The 16,860-nt window shown below is 45.8% G+C and overlaps 1 protein-coding gene and 1 long non-coding RNA gene across 2 annotated transcripts in view; one reads left to right on the top strand and one right to left on the bottom strand.

The window, feature by feature from the left end:
• The first annotated feature begins 6,862 nt into the window (after positions 1-6,862).
• The window catches only part of PLEKHG7 (pleckstrin homology and RhoGEF domain containing G7), a 69,364-nt gene continuing 59,366 nt past the window's right edge, over positions 6,863-16,860 (top strand). The window contains 7 exon segments of the mRNA XM_045062676.1: positions 6,863-7,589; positions 7,592-7,846; positions 8,903-9,026; positions 11,827-11,943; positions 12,632-12,692; positions 14,841-14,896; positions 16,585-16,725. Of these exon segments, the coding sequence (XP_044918611.1) occupies positions 7,404-7,589; positions 7,592-7,846; positions 8,903-9,026; positions 11,827-11,943; positions 12,632-12,692; positions 14,841-14,896; positions 16,585-16,725 (940 nt within the window). The 5' untranslated portion in view covers positions 6,863-7,403.
• On the bottom strand, positions 14,810-15,823 carry LOC123386680. Its single transcript, XR_006600964.1, has 2 exons — positions 15,762-15,823; positions 14,810-15,173 (listed from the first exon to the last, which is right to left on the bottom strand). It is a non-coding gene; the product is annotated as an uncharacterized LOC123386680 (long non-coding RNA).

Genomic DNA, 16,860 nt, shown 5'->3' on the forward strand with positions numbered 1-16,860 from the left:
AAGTATTGGAAAATGGACATCGTGTTGTCAGATCAGTTAATAAAATTAACATTTTCTTTTTTTAATTAATTAATTTTTAAATTTACATCCAAGTTAGCATATAATGCAAAAATGATTTCAGGAGTAGATTCCTTAATGCCCCTTACCCATTTAGCCCATCCCCCCTCCCACAACCCCTCCAGAAACCCTCTCTTTGTTCTCTGTATTTGAGTCTCTTACATTTTGTCCCCCGCCCTGTTTTTATATTATTTTTGTTTCCCTTCCATTATGTTCATCTGTTTTGTCTCTTAAAGTCCTCATATGAGTGAAGTCATAGGATTTTTGTCTTTCTCTGACTAATTTCACTTAGCATAATACCCTCCAGTTCTATCCACGTAGTTGCAAATGGCAAGACTGCATTCTTTTTGATTGCCAAGTAGTACTCCATTGTATATGTATACCACATCTTCTTTATCCATTCATCCATCGATGGACATTTGGGCTCTTTCCATACTTTGGCTATTATTGATAGTGCTACTATAAACATGGGGGTGCATGTGCCCCTTCAAAACAGCACACCTGTATTCCTTGGATAAATACCTAGTAGTGCAGTTGCTGGGTCATAGTGTAGTTCTATTTTTAATTTTTTGAGGAAGCTCTGTACTGTTTTCCAGAGTGGCTGCACCAGTTTGCATCCCCACCAGCAGTGCAAAAGAGATCCTCTTTCTCCACATCCTCACCAACATCTGTTGTTTCCTGAGTGATTAATTTTAGTCATTCTGACAGGTGTGAGGTATCTCATTGTGGTTTTGATTTGTATTTCCCTGATGATGAGTGATGTTGAGCATTTTTTCATGTGTCGGCTGGCCATCTGGATGTCTTCTTTGGAGAAGTGTCTATTCATGTCTTTTGCCCATTTCTTCAGTGGATTATTTGTTTGTTGGGGTGTTGAGTTTGATAAGTTCTTTATAGATTTTGGGTACTAACCCTTTATCTGATAACGTCATTTGCAAATATCTTCTCCCATTCTGTCGGTTGCCTTTTAGTTTTGCTGATTGTTTCCTTCACTGTGTGGAAGCGTTTTATTTTGATGAGCTCCCAACAGTTCATTTTTGCTTTTGTTTCCCTTGCCTCTGGAGACGTGTTGAGTAAGAAGTTGCTGTGGCCAAGGTCAAAGAGGTTTTTGCATGCTTTCTCCTCAAGGATTTTGATGACTTCCTGTCTTACGTTTAGGTTCCTCATCCATTTTGAGTTTATTTTTGTGTATGGTGTAAGAAAGTGGTCCAGGTTCATTTTCTGCAGGTCACTGTCCAGTTCTCCCAGCACCATTTGCTAAAGAGACTGTCTTTATTCCACTGGATATTCTTTCCTGCTTTGTCAAAGATTAGTTGGCCATACATTTCTGTATGGAAATCCAGAAATGGAACCATTTCTGGGTTCGTTCTCTATTCTGTTCCATTGATCTGAGTGTCTGTTTTTGTGACAGTACCATACTGTCTTGATGATTACAGTTTTGTAATACAGCTTGAAGTCTGGGATTGTGATGCCTCCTGCTTTGGTTTTCTTTTTCAAGATTGCTTTGGTGATTCGGGGTCTTTTCTGGTTCCATACAAGTTTTAGGATTGTTTGTTCTAGCTCTGTGAAGAATGCTGGTGTTATTTTGAAAAGGAATGCAAAAATAAACATTTTCTTTAAAAAGCTTGCAATCCAAATTTTTCTGTAAAATCTCTTAATTTTTAACATTGGGTTAATTTTTTTTAAGCTAAAGGACCAATCAGAACTCCAGAGCTTTCTGTCTCAGATGCAGATATTGATGAAAGAAAAATAGCTTGTGGACTTTAGACTGCATGGGACACATCCCAGGTGGCTTTCTCCACAACCAAGATTTATCCTGATCCAATAACCTAGACCAGAGACAAAAGCATGCAGAGAGCTCCCCCTCTACAGTATAGGAGAGAATCTTCACGTGTCACACTGAGACCTAAAGGGCCACCTTCACTTTCAAGGCAGTTGCCCCAGGGTCTTGAAGGAAAAGCTGACCTAGGGATTGCCTGGTCAGCCAGGGCTCCCCCTCCCCATCCAAAATTCCTCCCAACTGCCCTTCTCCTTATAAGTTGCGCTATTTTCTTTCTTGGTAATAACTTTGTGACCTTTCTGTAGACTCTTAATTTTCCTATTTAAGTTACAACCAGAGGTTGGAAGTTTCTGGATGGGGATCAAATATTCCATTATCATGTCCCCCGGGAGAGACAGTTTTATAATCATGCATGCGTGAGGAGACTAGGAGATAAAGGACGACCTTCCTTCTACAAACCAAAAGCTGAAACATTCTATTCATTTTTCTTTCTTCCTAAAGTGAAACAATTCATTTCTAGCCTTGGCAGGAACTCGGACTCTTTTTTGTACTGGCTTCATGCTGGTAAAATAGAGAAATGCCCTTGATGCCTCATTTTTGGTACGGTGGCGGGGAGAGTGGTAATGGTTGAAAAGGGAGGAGTTCAAGTCATTTTCCACAGTTCTAAGTGAGTGATGTTCTAATAAGGCCAAAAGGGGAACATTAAAGACTAATGCAAAGTTTATCGCAAAGCCAAGATGGATAAAATTAGACCCGGTTTAGGGGCGCCTGGGTGGCGCAGTCGGTTAAGCGTCCGACTTCAGCCAGGTCACGATCTCGCGGTCCGTGAGTTCGAGCCCCGCGTCGGGCTCTGGGCTGATGGCTCAGAGCCTGGAGCCTGTTTCCGATTCTGTGTCTCCCTCTCTCTCTGCCCCTGCCCCGTTCATGCTCTGTCTCTCTCTGTCCCAAAAATAAATAAAAACGTTGGAAAAAAAAAAAATTAGACCCGGTTTTCCCTATGGCAACAGTTCTCAAATTTCTAACAAATGTGAAAATCCCCCCAGGAGGACTTGTTAAAACACAGACAGGCAGCCCCACCCCAGCATTTCCAGTGAGTTACCAAGAGATGCTCATGCTGCTGATCCAGGCACCCCACTCTGAGAACCACTGACAGCAGAAACCTTCACAAGAAGTACATGTAATGATTCTAAGCAATGAACACATCAGTAAGTTAGGCTTAATTCAAGTTTGTTTGAATTTGTTTTTATAAAGATTCCGCAGATATTCTGTAGCATTGCATACATTCTTGGGCCCTGCTTAAATGGGAATGCTGTACCTGCACATATTTTTCCATTCCCATTTTAATTATTTGAAGATTAACACTCACAGATTTGTTCCCAAGTACGATGATCATTTCCTCTATTATTCGGTGCTTATCAAAACAGCCCACGAATTAAATAGAGCCACACAAAATGTTTTCAGATGCAAGCAAAGTCAAGTTGAAAGGAATGATTCTCACAACTTTAGAGAAAATAAAGAGAAGAGAACCACCTCGCCGAACAATCAGTGATTATTACTGAACACCTGGAGGTAAGGAAAAAGCCACATGTGCATCATTTCTGAATCGGATCATCCATTGTTCAACAAAAACAAATCACCAGACTTTGTCTGAGCCAGTCTTAGTCTTAGATTCTGAACTTTCTTTCCTTTGGGCTTTTTCATAAACAAATAACTAGAAAAGTCTCTAAGGAGGAGAAAGGCCAGTTCCTCATTCAAACTCGCCTCAAGTTCACCTGCACTCGGCCTGGAGAGTCCATAGTTACAGGTGTGGAACCTGTTCTTCCGAGCCTTCGCCTGGCCATTCACTCTGGATCTGCTAACTCCCCTGTCAGGCCACACTGGGACAACGTCACCTTCGGAGGTAGACTATCCCACTGGTGGTAAAGCCAACATTCTGGGGCTGTTTCCCTCTCAGACTTTCCATTTGTTTAGATCCTGTTGCTACCAGTTTCTCTTGGTTCTGGCTGGCTGGTCTCTTCAGGTCTGAGTAGAACGGGTGAATCATTAATCTGTGTGGTTTAAATTTGAGGACACGGAGATTCCTTCCCCGACTGTGTGGGTGGTGTTTCCTAGGTTCTTACAAGGCTTGGGAGGTCAAAGCCTGGCAAATCTTTTTAATGATCATGTGTTGTGTTTGTCTTTCAGAGAATATAAAGGAGAAGAGTTAGCCTTACTTTTCTGTTACCTTTTGACTCCTTACCAGATCCATGGGGGTAATCATTTGGGGAGGGCCTCCCAGGAGCCCATGCATTATATCCACTAATCCCTGCAGCCACCCAGGGAGGGAGGTACTCTGACACCCTTTCATAAATGTGGCCTGGAGGCTGACAGAGGGGGTCACAGGCTAGCTGGCAGTGAGGTGGGGATAGCCAGCAGGTGGTAGACTCCAGAGGCTGGGCTCTCTGCTCTCTGCAAACTGCCATCCAGACACCTGCTATATTTAAAGTTTCTCCGGTTCTGCGGTGAATCATGTCAGCCATCGCTACTGCTTTAGTTCCAATATTTCAGACACCGACCAATAAATAGTATTTAATGATCCTTACATTATATGGGACATAATGACTTCCTACTGGCCACAACAACTGGAAACAAAATCCAAAGCAGCGTCCTAAACCCTCAGAGGAGGAGAAAGAAGTCACAAAGACCAAGGGGAAACCCAAGGACTAAGAATTCTGATAAAGCTCTTCTGCAAGTGCCTATGGAAACGTACTGAATCCTTTAGTGGTGTTGCTGCCTAGAACTTGGACGTGGCTATAAAGGAGAAAATAATACAATTTCCTGGGTGTGTATGTATGTAAAAGTACCTGTACCTCAACTTGGCCATTTGTTCCTTGAGAGAATGAGGAACAGGCCGCTCCAATTCAGGAGCTGAAAAGAAACCTAGTATCATCAATGGTGACAATAGGCCTCTCATTCTTCTCCATCAAAGCTGGTAGCAGCCTTTCAAGCAGCAGCCAGAAATTATTAATCTTAGAACAAAATCAGTTCAACCCCATTGTAGCTAAAATGTAAGTTTCTTCGCTGGTATCACCCTCTTCCATCGTCCCCAAAATAAGGTACGTCACACATTTTTGTCCTACATGTGAAGTTTTGTAACTCTGCTGAAAATATTAAAGCAAATATTTTTTTAAATGTTTATTTATTTTTGAGAGAAAGAGAGAGAGAGAAAGTGAAAGAGAGAGAGAGAGAGAGAGAGGGCTCAAGTGGAGAAGGGGCAGAGAGAGAGAGGAAAACACAGAATCTGAAACAGGCTCCAGGCTCTGAGCTGTCATCACAGAGCCCAAGGCAGGGCTTGAACCCACGAACTGTGAGATCATGACCTGAGCCGAAGTCGGATGCTGAATCAACTGAGCTACCCAGGCGCCCCTCAGCAACTCAGTATTAAGAATTGCAGATTTCTTTTGTAGGTAAGAATTGAATTGACTTTAATTTGTATCTAAGAAGTTCCTTGAACAACTCTCCAGTCTAAAATCTAGTTATCTGTTAGTTTCATTTGGCCTTAAACCAGATGAGAACCAGACAGTAAACATAAGAGAACATGGAGTCCCCCAAGTCAATGTCACAGTATTGTCATGACAACATCATAACATTGGACTCCTATTCTTTATTGATGTAAGAACCTATGAATCCTCTCTACATAGGGTCATTGGACCTCTATGCCTGAAACAGACTGGAAGAAACAAAGGGGAGAGAGGCTGCTTTAGGCAAGTACCCCAACTATAATGAGAAATAATGAATAAAAACTTGAGAATATATCGGTGTGAAGCCATTTAGTCATATGCTATAAAAATCTGTAACAATTATTGTATTCTTCATAAAGCTACGGTAAACATAGTAACAACCATTGCATGTCAACTAGTACTATGAGTGATAATCAACATAAAGAGGCTAGGTCATCAAGAAAAGATATACAGCTGTTCAGTGTTCTCTATTATCAAGTTGAGGAGGTAAATAATACACTGTAGAAAAAGATCTACTAAAAAGTGTTGTCAGTGCAATTAAAATCATGGAGTACTAAAGAAAATTATTAGTTATCCTTAAAATTTGGCTATTCAAATGTGTTCATTCCCAATGCATTCCAGATGGCTGAGTTTTGCTTTAGAATTACAGACTTGCTAAAATTGTTACTGGAGATCTCATAATATGTGATCAATTACTGATACGTCATCTATAAACAAGCCATGCACAGTCTGAAACCGCTTCCCACATTGTCCATGGCAAAGGAAGATAGTATCTTATCCACAGCCCCACACCAGGCCTGTAAGTAATTGAGAGGTGACTCTTACACAATCTTTAGCAGGATGAGTAAGGATCAATGCTTTCCCACACAAAGCTACTTTCTTCATATGGTAAACTACAAAATAACAGAGCTGTAGTAAGTCGTTTCCATGTTGCCATGGATCAAGTTGTCAAATGGTAGAATCAGTTTACCTTGAGCATGAGAAAAGTATAATTGAGAGATCATTCTGCATTAGTGAGTCCTAGAAAGCACCTCTAATCACAAGAAGTAGGGCATTTGGGTGACATATGGGTTTTTCTTTTCAGATTTGCAAGTTATTTTTCCAAAATACAAGGATAGACAAAAACCTAGAACACCTTTTGCAAAATTCTGTACAGCGATGACTGAAACCATGCTTCATCCTGTAATTTAAATCTTGAGGGAAAGGGTTTTGTTGTCGTTGTTGTTTTTTTCTTAATACATATATATTTTTAAACTTTTATTTATTTATTTTTAAAAGAGAGAGACAGCATGAGCCGGGGAGGGGCAGAGAGAGAGGGGGAATAGAAGATCCAAAGATGGCTCTCCATGGACAGCAGAGAGCCCGATGCAGGGTTCGAACTCAAGAACTGCGAGATCATGACCTGAGCCAAAAGCAGACACTTAACCAACTGAGCCACCCAGGCTCCCTGTTCTCCTTGTTCTTATAGCCTTATATCCCTGAAATACACCAAAGCATAAGATAGATAGATGATAGATTAGATTAGATAGATAGATAGAGAATGTAAGAAATGTTAATGTATATTTAATTGTCTTAAAATGGAATAATCAAAAGGTGTTGAGCTTTGTGGCTTTGGAAAGTCTCGTAGGTCACTAAGGTTCTTAAAACATTTTTTGTTTCAACCTGGAAGGCATAAGTAAACAGTATACAAATTTCAACATACAAACTATTCAGATGGGAAGGTTGGAATCGTTTATGTTATTTATCCTCAAAACTTAAAGGATGCTAATAAGTGGTCTCTACCGATGTCCCGTGACAAATTAGAGGTTTTCACCTGAAATTTCAGATACCTTTTTTTTCTCACGTTGCTCTCCCTCATTTGCAAAAGACTGCACACTCTGCTCTTCCTCACTAAAAATGCAACAACCTGCATGTAAATTTTTCCTCTGGAAAAGGGCAAAGACATACCAGAGGAAGAGTGGCACTTGAATTCAGAAACTGAACAACCCCAGTGTGGTCCCAGGAACAGCAAGTCCAACAATGTCCCCTGGAAGCTTCCGGCAATAGGGGCTCTTAGCTGCACAGGAAAGATGGAGCCACCCTGCCCAGAGGTGCAGATAAGAGGCTGTGGGGCGTCTCCTCGGTTCTCTGTGAGGAGTCAGTCAAAGAAGCACTGCGAGAACCAGGAGAATCTTCTCCACTCTGACCAGCAAGCCCCAGACCGCATCTCTACGTCTCCCACTTACAGGAGATTAAGGGGCAATGTCTGTGGAGCGTCGTCACACTGCTGCCTCAGCAAGAGACCTAGGAAGTGCTCACCTGGAAGGAGCCTGGAAGCCAGCAGGAGCCAGCAGTCTCTCCATGTTACCTCTCCAAGAGTCTGCCTGGAAGCCCAAAGAATTCTTCACATTCTCTATCGCCCTTGAGACTCCAACCAAGATTCCCTCCAGATCCCCAAAGGTCCTCAACACAACTGGCTCATTTGAACCCCTTCTCCTATCTACGGCCATACCACCCTGAACACATCCATCTTATCTGAACCCCTTCCCCTGCTTCAGCCCATCAGTGGGGGGCTTTTTCCCAGGCCTCTCTTCCAGAGAAAGGAAGCCACTCACCACCCAGCCCTGCCACAAGGCCTCCTGGTTCTCGGGTAATACGGTGTCGGACCTCCCATGCTCAATCAGAGCACTACAAGGCAAGATGGGTCTCTGGGTTGCCATATTACCCCAAATGCCACGAGGTCCTATGATGGGAGACAGCACAGGAAGTCACACACTTTTCAGGACATGTTGGCTCTAAGTAGTTTGGAGAAGAGGGAGAACAGAGGTCTAGTTCACTTTCTTCTTCTAGAGTAGAAGGTCAGGTTAGCGATGGTCTGCCGGCCATTAGATATAGTAAAGGCAGCCCTCTTGCGATCCAGGCCATTGAAGACAACCTGGTAGGGCTAGTTTAAAAGCAGAGAAAGAATGAATTGTTCAAATATCTAATCTTCTCCCCCTCCTCACCAAAAAGAAAATATCCAGAACATTTTAGCTAGGAAAGTTCATTGCCTCTCTTTTCCAGATGTTTGCTTTGGAATTTGGGGTGGATTTAAGCAAAACTGAAACCTACATTTGAAAAACTTATTTCAGAGAGAATTGCACCCAGCCAGCTGGGCACGTCTTTATTTTCTCTAATGCTGTGAAAACTGTCCACTGCTGACTTTTCCCTCTCTGTGGCTGTTCTGACATAGCAAACCTGATGGCACATTAATCAGGGCACTTTGCTTTACAGCCCCCGAGTCGCTTAACATTTATGGGTGACAGAGTCTTAATTTCAAGAGTCTCCTTGAAGGCAGAGCATTTTGCTGAGGCTTTTTGGGGCAAGGTATGACGGCCACATGCGGTCATGGTTTTCATTTTGAATTGCCAATGACTTGGCCCTGTGGCTTAATTAACATCCACTTAGTAATTGGTTTTGTCAGGCTGAGAAAATATAAAGGCCAGAAACATTCAACAGCTCTTCAAAGAGAAACTCAGAGGACAAGGATAAAAACAGCAAGATGCTCTGTTTGAAGCTAGGACGACCTTTCAAAGGTCTCTTCTGACAGATCGTGTCTGTATTTGAGAAGCAGGTAGGCTGTGTCAGAAACCAGCTCTGGATTTTCAGCATGGTCCCCAGGGATGCGCCGGTGGGCTTGCCATTCTTCCCGGGGATGAAGAGCCTCTGTGACAGTAAGGGAAAGATCCATGCTCAGTTTCACCCACCCCGTTTGCAAGCTGGGCAGGAAAGCCCTTATTTCATTTGGAAAGTCACGGAGAAATTGTCAGGAAGTGGCCATTGTTTTATTACAGGACCTCGATCCTCAAGCAAAATATTGCTGTTTTCAGTCAGAGGAATGAGATCCGCGTATGCCATCTTTGTTGATTCTAACCCTCTTAACCCCAGTTGACCTAAACATATCGACTAAGGCTGAGGACATTTACAAAGCCACACGGGAAAATGCAGATTATCGCGTTAGTGTTTCCATTAGCTATTCCTATATGACCAACCACCCCAAACCTCAGGGGCTTAAAACAACAACCAGCTATTTTTTCTTATGTATCTGTGCATCTATCAGGTGTGAGTTGAAGTAGGCTGGTCTCAGCTGGGTAGTTCCATTCTGCATGTTCCTCATCCTTTTCATGGAACCAAAGGGTATATTCTTCTTATGGTGAAAGGAGAGATTCGGGAAGACACTTGCAGCATGGGCTCGGTGTCTGTCCTAATTCTACTGGCCAAAGCAAGTCACATGACTGAACTCAGTGGGGGTGGGGTAGGAAATTGTGTGTCACCTACATGGGAGAGCACAGAAGTGTTACTTGGTAAAGGGTGTGGATACAAAAGTTGGTGAAGAATGGAATTATTGATACAAATCTTCTACAGACACAAATGAGAATAAAGCTCTAAAATAATACCTGATTCAGGTGTGTCAGAGGAAGGGAAAGAGAGAGCAGTCTCAGAGGAAGATGATGATGTTAGAGTCGATCATGCAGAGTCTAATAGGGTGTTTGGGATTTTGTTCCTTACCCTAAGAGCAGTCTGAAACCACTGACTGGACAGACACGGCCAGATGGATAAAGGGTGGACATGACATTTAGGTGAGAGAGGACTCCAGCAGAACAATTAGAATGTTCAGATATGAGAAGTTAGTAGGCTAGGCTCTGATGAACACACTGGAGTTAAAAAGAAGTATTTCAGTTGAGGAGGTATTAGGAGGTAGAATCATCTAGACTTTGGGAATAGTAGACCATCAGGGTGAGAGGAAGGAAGTTGTCAAGAATGATCTCCAAGCTTCTGGCTTGCATCTCTGGGTGGCAGATAGTTCCATTGACCAATCTAGGTAACCATGTGCGGACGGGTGAGGGAGGAGAAGAATTGGGGAGGGCGGGTTAGAGGTCTTGATGTCAAGTTTGGGCATCTGACCTCGGCTCAGGTCATGATGCGGTTCACAAGTTTGAGCCCTATGTTGGGCTCTGTGCTGACAGCTCAGAGCCTGGAGCCTACTTCGGATTTTGTCTCCCTCTCTCTCTGCCCCTCCCCCTCTCGTTCTCTCCGTCTCTCTCTCTCTCTCTCTCTCTCTCTCCTCTCAAAAATAAAACATTAAAATAAATTAAAATTTAAAAAAAGAATGCTTCCTAGAGCAGGTGAAGTCTGTGTGTAGCTCTGATTATAAGATAAGTTAGCAGACATATAGTTTAAGTGATAGGACACAACCAGCCAGTTGCAAAAGATAGCACGCAGGTAATTTTTACTGACATGCAGAATCTTTGTAAGATGATAACAGAACTAGTTTTGGTAAATTCAAAGGAACAACTTGGCAGGGAACCTGGGTGACTTAGTCAGTTACGTGTCCAATTCTTGATTTTGGCTCAAGTCATGATCTCACGGTGGTGACATTTGTTAGGAGCCAAGCTCCTAGGCCCTATGGAATGAGAGTTGGCGCAAAGAACCACTCGGCACTCCGATTTCGGCAGAGAGTCTTTACTGGTGCACCAGGGCTCCCCAGTGTTAGAAAGCGGGAGAGCCCCGATATATGGGGTTACAGGTCTTTTATACCATTTTGAGTTACATTTGCATACAGGCTGGTGGTAGGCTCTCTGCTCGGTGGTGGTTAGGGTTGGGGGTAATTTCGTCCTGGGAAAGCTTGGGAAATGGAGTTTCTCTCGGCAGATGCAACTTGGAGCCCGGGTGCGAAGCGGCAGGGGACCTCCGGTTTGGGAGCGTAAGCAGGTTTACAGAAGCGAGATGAAAGCGGTCATCGTTATTTATGTGACAACCTGTTCCTGTCTTGCGTAGGGAAAGGTGGGGGTACAGCTCTCCCAGGGTACGGATGCCTAACTGCAGATATCCTGTTTGTCAACTGGTGGAAGTGCAAGCCCTGCAAGTGAGGCGTTACGGAACTAAAGATAGGGTGGGGGTGTGTTATTAAGCTAAGCAGGGGTCTTTCATTCCCCCATTTTCTTTTGGCATCGAATGAAACCTTTCATTCGATTGTATCTGGCCTTTCTGCGTCAAATTGTCTTAGTTGGTGGTACTGTTGAGTTAGGACCAAGGCCTGGATGACAGAGAGTCTTTCTCTTATGAATTGTACCAAGCGGTTGAGGATGCAAGGTCCGAACATCAGTATTAATAGTAGGAGTATTAAAGGGCCCATGAGGGAGGAGACTAGAGTGGTAAACCAGGGGGATTTGTTATACCACCCCTCAAACCAGCCTTGCTGAGATTCGAACAGCTTTTGTCTTTGTTTGAGTCTCTCCCTCAGCTTGGCCATGCTGTCTCTCACTATTCCTGTGTGATCAGCATAGAAGCAGCACTCTTCTTTGAGGGCAGCACATAACCCGCCTTCTTGTAAGAACAACAGGTCAAGTCCCCTCCGATTTTGTAAAACCACTTCTGAGAGGGAGGTTAGGGATCTTTCTAGTGCCGAGATGGATTCTTCTAGTGCCTGTATGTCAGAATGCATAGCGATTTGTAACTGCTTGAACTGATTAGTTTCTATGAGAGCTGCGGTGCCTGTCCCTATGCCAGCTGCTAAACTTCCCATAGTTAATCCCCCTAGGAGCAGTGCTACGGTGAGGGAAACTGGTTCTCTCCGGAATCTGCCGCCGGGTTCGTAGTGGCCATAAATATATTCTGAGTCATGGTAGAAGATTTTTGGCCAAAGTTCAATTAGGATGCAATAGTCGGCAGTATTATTGAGTACCTGGTGCGAGATGCATGGCGTGAGTCCGGTGTTACAGACCCAGTACGTTCCGTTGGGAGCGGTCAAATAATAGGGACCCTGCCCGACAGATGGTATGGTCTGACTACAGAGATTCTGGTGTGAGGGTGGAATTTTCCCAATACATAGGCCATGACCGGTGACTTCAGTTAAAGTGAGGCCATGTCGAGGTGTAGTGCTACATCTCAGTGGGGCATTCGTATGGTTAGTAAAGTTCCCAATTATAGCAACTCCCTGATAGTAAGGGGGTTTAGCCGTTAGGCAGAGCCAACAGTCCTGAGTTTGATTTGGGGCCGTAAGGTTGAGAGTTAAGTATACCCCTTGTACAAGGTTTAGGAGCCTATCTCCTGTGCCCGGTCGAGAGGGGGGGGTCGGGTATCCTAGACTGGGGCTTAGAGTGGAATTAACAGGGTTAATTCCCGGTGTCTGAGTTGGGGCCCTTGGTGGCTGGACTGGGATGGCTAGCTGGACCGGAGCTTTTTGATCGGCCAATACTAGGTTGGGACCTACGGTTTGGGTGATTGTATCTATTTTTAATTTGATTTTTAGAACAATCCCCCTATCTTTTCCCGGTAGGTACCATCGGAGTCCCCATGTATAGCCCGTCTGCCATCCGAGAGCCCGTTTTCCTGAATCTGTAAAGGTAATCTTAAGAGGTAGAGACAGGGGACTTATCCAATGATGATACCCTTCTGTGCCCTTTTTATAGTAGCAAGTGTGTCCATCGGGGTCAGGTTTGGTGTAACCTCTTGTAATGGTGATTAAGTCCCAGGAAGAGGTAGGTTGCCAGTAGGCATCGCCAGTAGTTTCGCAGCCCCATGCCGAGCAGAAATATTCTTCATATCCCCCACATCGGTGGGCAGTGGCCCTATCCCTATTGTCTCGAGGACAGACATAGAACTCTGCCTGGGCTAATCTACATCTGGCAGTGGGACTACTGCATCCATGGGCAGTCATCTGCTGGATTCTTTCCCCCATGTAGGACTGCAGGTTCTTGGGGCTTCTAGCTGGGATATCCCAAGTGTCTAATCCAGCTGCCAGCTGGCAAAAATCAGGGGTAAGTGGGGGCCACCAAGTATTAAGCGCATGGTTACCTTGGACCTCCCAGACAACTTCCCCGCTCTGGGAGTAGATTTGCCAAGTCAAGGTATAAACCTGATGTGGGTTCCCCTCTTTGACAATTTTAGCTCCAATTCCCGCCCCCAAGCTTGTGAGGACCCACAGAAAGACCATTCCCGCTGGGGGTTTCATTTTGGGTTTGTGCAGGGACAGGGTGGATTAACAGTCAGACACGGGAGAGTCTTATCTTAAGAGGGTTCTCCGAACGGTGGAGCTTCCAGGTTTTGGGAGCTTTCGGTCCAGGGGTTCTTGGGGCTGCCTTGGCGTGCGATGCGTGAATCCAGGCGGCGATCCCGTCAACCTTTATGGCGGTGGGCGTGGTCAGCAGGACGATGTAAGGTCCCTTCCAACGAGGCTCCAATCCTTGAGAGCGGTGCCGCCGGACGTACACGGAGTCTCCTACCTGAAATGGGTGGCTAGTTTGTGGATGTCCTGGCCGGTACAGTTCGGCCAGGGGTGTCCAGATTTGGGCCTGCACCGCTTGCAGCCCTTTTAGTCGGGCTTGTAAATCAGTCTTAGGATCGGAGGGGGAGAAGGAATTGAGCAAGGTTGACAAAGGGGGGGGTCCCCCATAAAGGATTTCATACGGGGTGAGCCCGAAACGGTTGGGCGTATTTCTGGCTCTTAACAAAGCCAGAGATAGGAGGCGTCTCCAATCTTTTAAGCCAGTCTCTAAGGTCAATTTAGTAAGGGTCTCTTTTATTGTTCTATTCATTCTTTCTACCTGTCCTGAGCTCTGGGGCCTATATGCACAGTGTAATTTCCAATTAATCCCCAGTGTCCTGGCGAGCCCCTGACTTACCTGGGAAACGAAGGCCGGCCCGTTATCTGACCCGATTACCTTGGGAAGTCCAAATCTGGGGAAGATTTCTTCTAAAATCTTCTTGGCTACCACGTGTGCCGTTTCTTGTCGGGTGGGGTAGGCTTCTACCCATCCTGAAAAGGTGTCTACAAACACTAATAGGTACTTATACCCCGCATGGTGAGGCTTTACTTCAGTAAAGTCTATTTCCCAATAGACTCCTGGGCGGTTACCACGAGTCCGTTTTCCTTCCAGCACTCGGGTAGCCCCAGCGTTTACCTGTTGACAGACCTTACAGGCGGAGGTTACCTGTTCTATGAGGGTGCCTGCCTCAGGGATTAAGAAGTCAGTTTTTTTAATCAGTAACTTCAGCTTCTGATTACTTAAATGTGTCCAGGCGTGCATTTGTTGGATCATTGCCAGGGCTTCCTTTCGGGGAAGGACTATCTTTCCTTCTTTTTCCCAGTCTTTAGTGTCCTGATTCAGTATAGCCCCTATGGCCTTTGCCTCTTCCTGGTCTTCTGGGGTGTAAGCATATTTGTTGGTCGTAAGATTGGTTTCTTCAAGTTTTGTGGTCAAAGTCAACGTTTCTGCCACAGCGACTTGCCTGGCTACTTGGTCTGCCTGTCTATTTCCTGTTGCAATTGGGTCTTGTCCTTTCTGATGCCCGGGGCAATGAATTATGGCTACTTTTCGGGGAAGAAAAAGGGCCTTTAATAATGCAATGATTTCAGCTTTGTTTTTAATTTCTTTTCCTTCTGAGGTTAGTAGGCCCCTTCTTTCATAAATACTCCCATGTGTATGAGCCGTTGCAAAGGCATATCGGCTATCTGTGTATATGTTAGCCTTTTTCCCTTCGGATAGTTCTAGGGCCTTGGTGAGCGCTATCAGCTCGGCCTTTTGTGCAGACGTGCCAGGAGGTAGTGATTGTGCCCATATGATGTGGTGGCCATCTACTACCGCCGCTCCCGCCCTCCGGGTACCTGAGTCGATGTAACTGCTCCCGTCCGTATACCAAGAGTGATCCGCATCTGGGAGCTCTTGATCTTTAAGGTCTTCCCGTGTCCCATGGGTCTCAGCCAGTACTTGCCGGCAATCGTGTGCGCTCTGTTGGTCTTCCGGTGCCGGTAGCAACGTGGCAGGGTTCAAGGTAACCGGAGGTACAAATTGGACGCGGTCTGTGTCCAGTAGGAGGGCCTGGTAGTGGGTTAGGCGTGCGTTGGTTATCCATCGGTCCGGTGGCTGCCGCACTATGGCCTCTAAAGCATGCGGGGTGATAACAGTTAGTGGCTGTCCAAGGGTTAATTTGGCAGAGTCCTTGACCAGCATAGCAGTGGCTGCCATGATACGAAGACATGGGGGCCACCCCGCTGCCACAGGGTCCAACTTTTTGGACAGGTATGCTACTGGCCTCTTCCAGGGCCCTAATTTTTGGGTTAGAACTCCTTTGGCAATTCCTTGTTTCTCGTCTATGAAAAGGGTAAAGGGCTTGGAGGTGTCTGGCAACCCGAGAGCCGGGGCGGAGAGGAGGGCCTCTTTTAGGGCCTCAAAGGCTGACTGATGTTTTTCCTGCCAGGTGAAGGGTGCACTCTCTTTCGTGAGGGCATAGAGGGGGGCGGCTAGCTCAGCGAACCCAGGTATCCATAAGCGACAGAACCCAGCAGTTCCCAGGAATTCACGTACCTCTCTGGGGTTCTGGGGCGGCGGAATGCGAGCCACAGTTTCTATTCGCCCAGGGGTGAGCCATCTTTTCCCCTCACTCAGTATGTACCCCAGGTAGGTTACCTTGGTTTGGCAAATCTGGGCCTTCTTGGCGGATGCCCGGTATCCTTTTTCTCCTAATTCCCGGAGCAGATGTCTGGTACCTAGTATGCAGGCTTCTTTTGTGGGGGCGGCCAGAAGAAGGTCATCCACATATTGGAGTAGAGTTACTTCTGGATGTTGAGTCCGGAAGTCAGTTAGGTCCCTGTGAAGAGCCTCATCAAAGAGAGTGGGGGAGTTTTTGAACCCTTGGGGTAAGCGGGTCCAGGTTAATTGGCCTGAAATTCCTCTTTCAGGGTCCCTCCATTCAAAAGCAAACAGTTCCTGGCTCTGGGGGGCCAAGGGTAAGCAAAAGAACGCATCTTTTAGGTCCAGTACTGTGTACCAGGTGTGGTCTGGGCTCAGGGTGCTGAGCAAGTTATAGGGATTGGGGACCATAGGGTGGATATCCATAGTCCTTTTGTTGACTTCTCTTAAGTCTTGGACGGGCCTGTAGTCCCGGGTGCCAGGTTTTTTTTACTGGTAAAAGAGGGGTATTCCAAGGTGAGCGGCAAGGTCGCAGGACCCCAAGCTCTAGAAATCTAGTAATGTGTGGCTGAATGCCCATATGAGCCTCCTTGCTCATGGGATACTGCCTGATAGACACAGGCATTGCCGTGGGCTTTAGGTCAATTATGATTGGGACTTGGCATTTGGCTCGACCGAGCCCTCCCGTTTCTGCCCAGGCTTGGGGAAAGTCCTGCAGCCAGGCTTCGAGGAGGTTAGTGGTGACCGGGGTTTCAAAAAGTCTGTGTTCGTCTTGTAAGGACACAGTTAAGACTTGGATAGGCTGGCCATCCCGGTTTAGCACTTGGGCCCCCGTTTCGGAGAAGTGTATCTGGGCTCCAAGCTTGGTTAGGAGGTCTCGTCCCAGAAGGGGGTACGGGCATTCGGGTACCACCAGAAAGGAGTGTGTCACCGTCCCTTGCCCTAAGTCAACCGTGCGGCGGTTAGTCCATTTGTGAATTTTTCTTCCTGTCGCTCCTTGGACCCAGGAGGTACGCGAGGACAGAGGCCCATTTGCCTTGGTTAAGACCGAGTGTTGAGCTCCCGTGTCCACCAGGAAGGTGGTGGGATGCCCCCC

This window comes from Felis catus, chromosome B4 (genome assembly GCF_018350175.1).
Source record: "Felis catus isolate Fca126 chromosome B4, F.catus_Fca126_mat1.0, whole genome shotgun sequence".
Lineage (NCBI taxonomy): Eukaryota > Metazoa > Chordata > Mammalia > Carnivora > Felidae > Felis > Felis catus.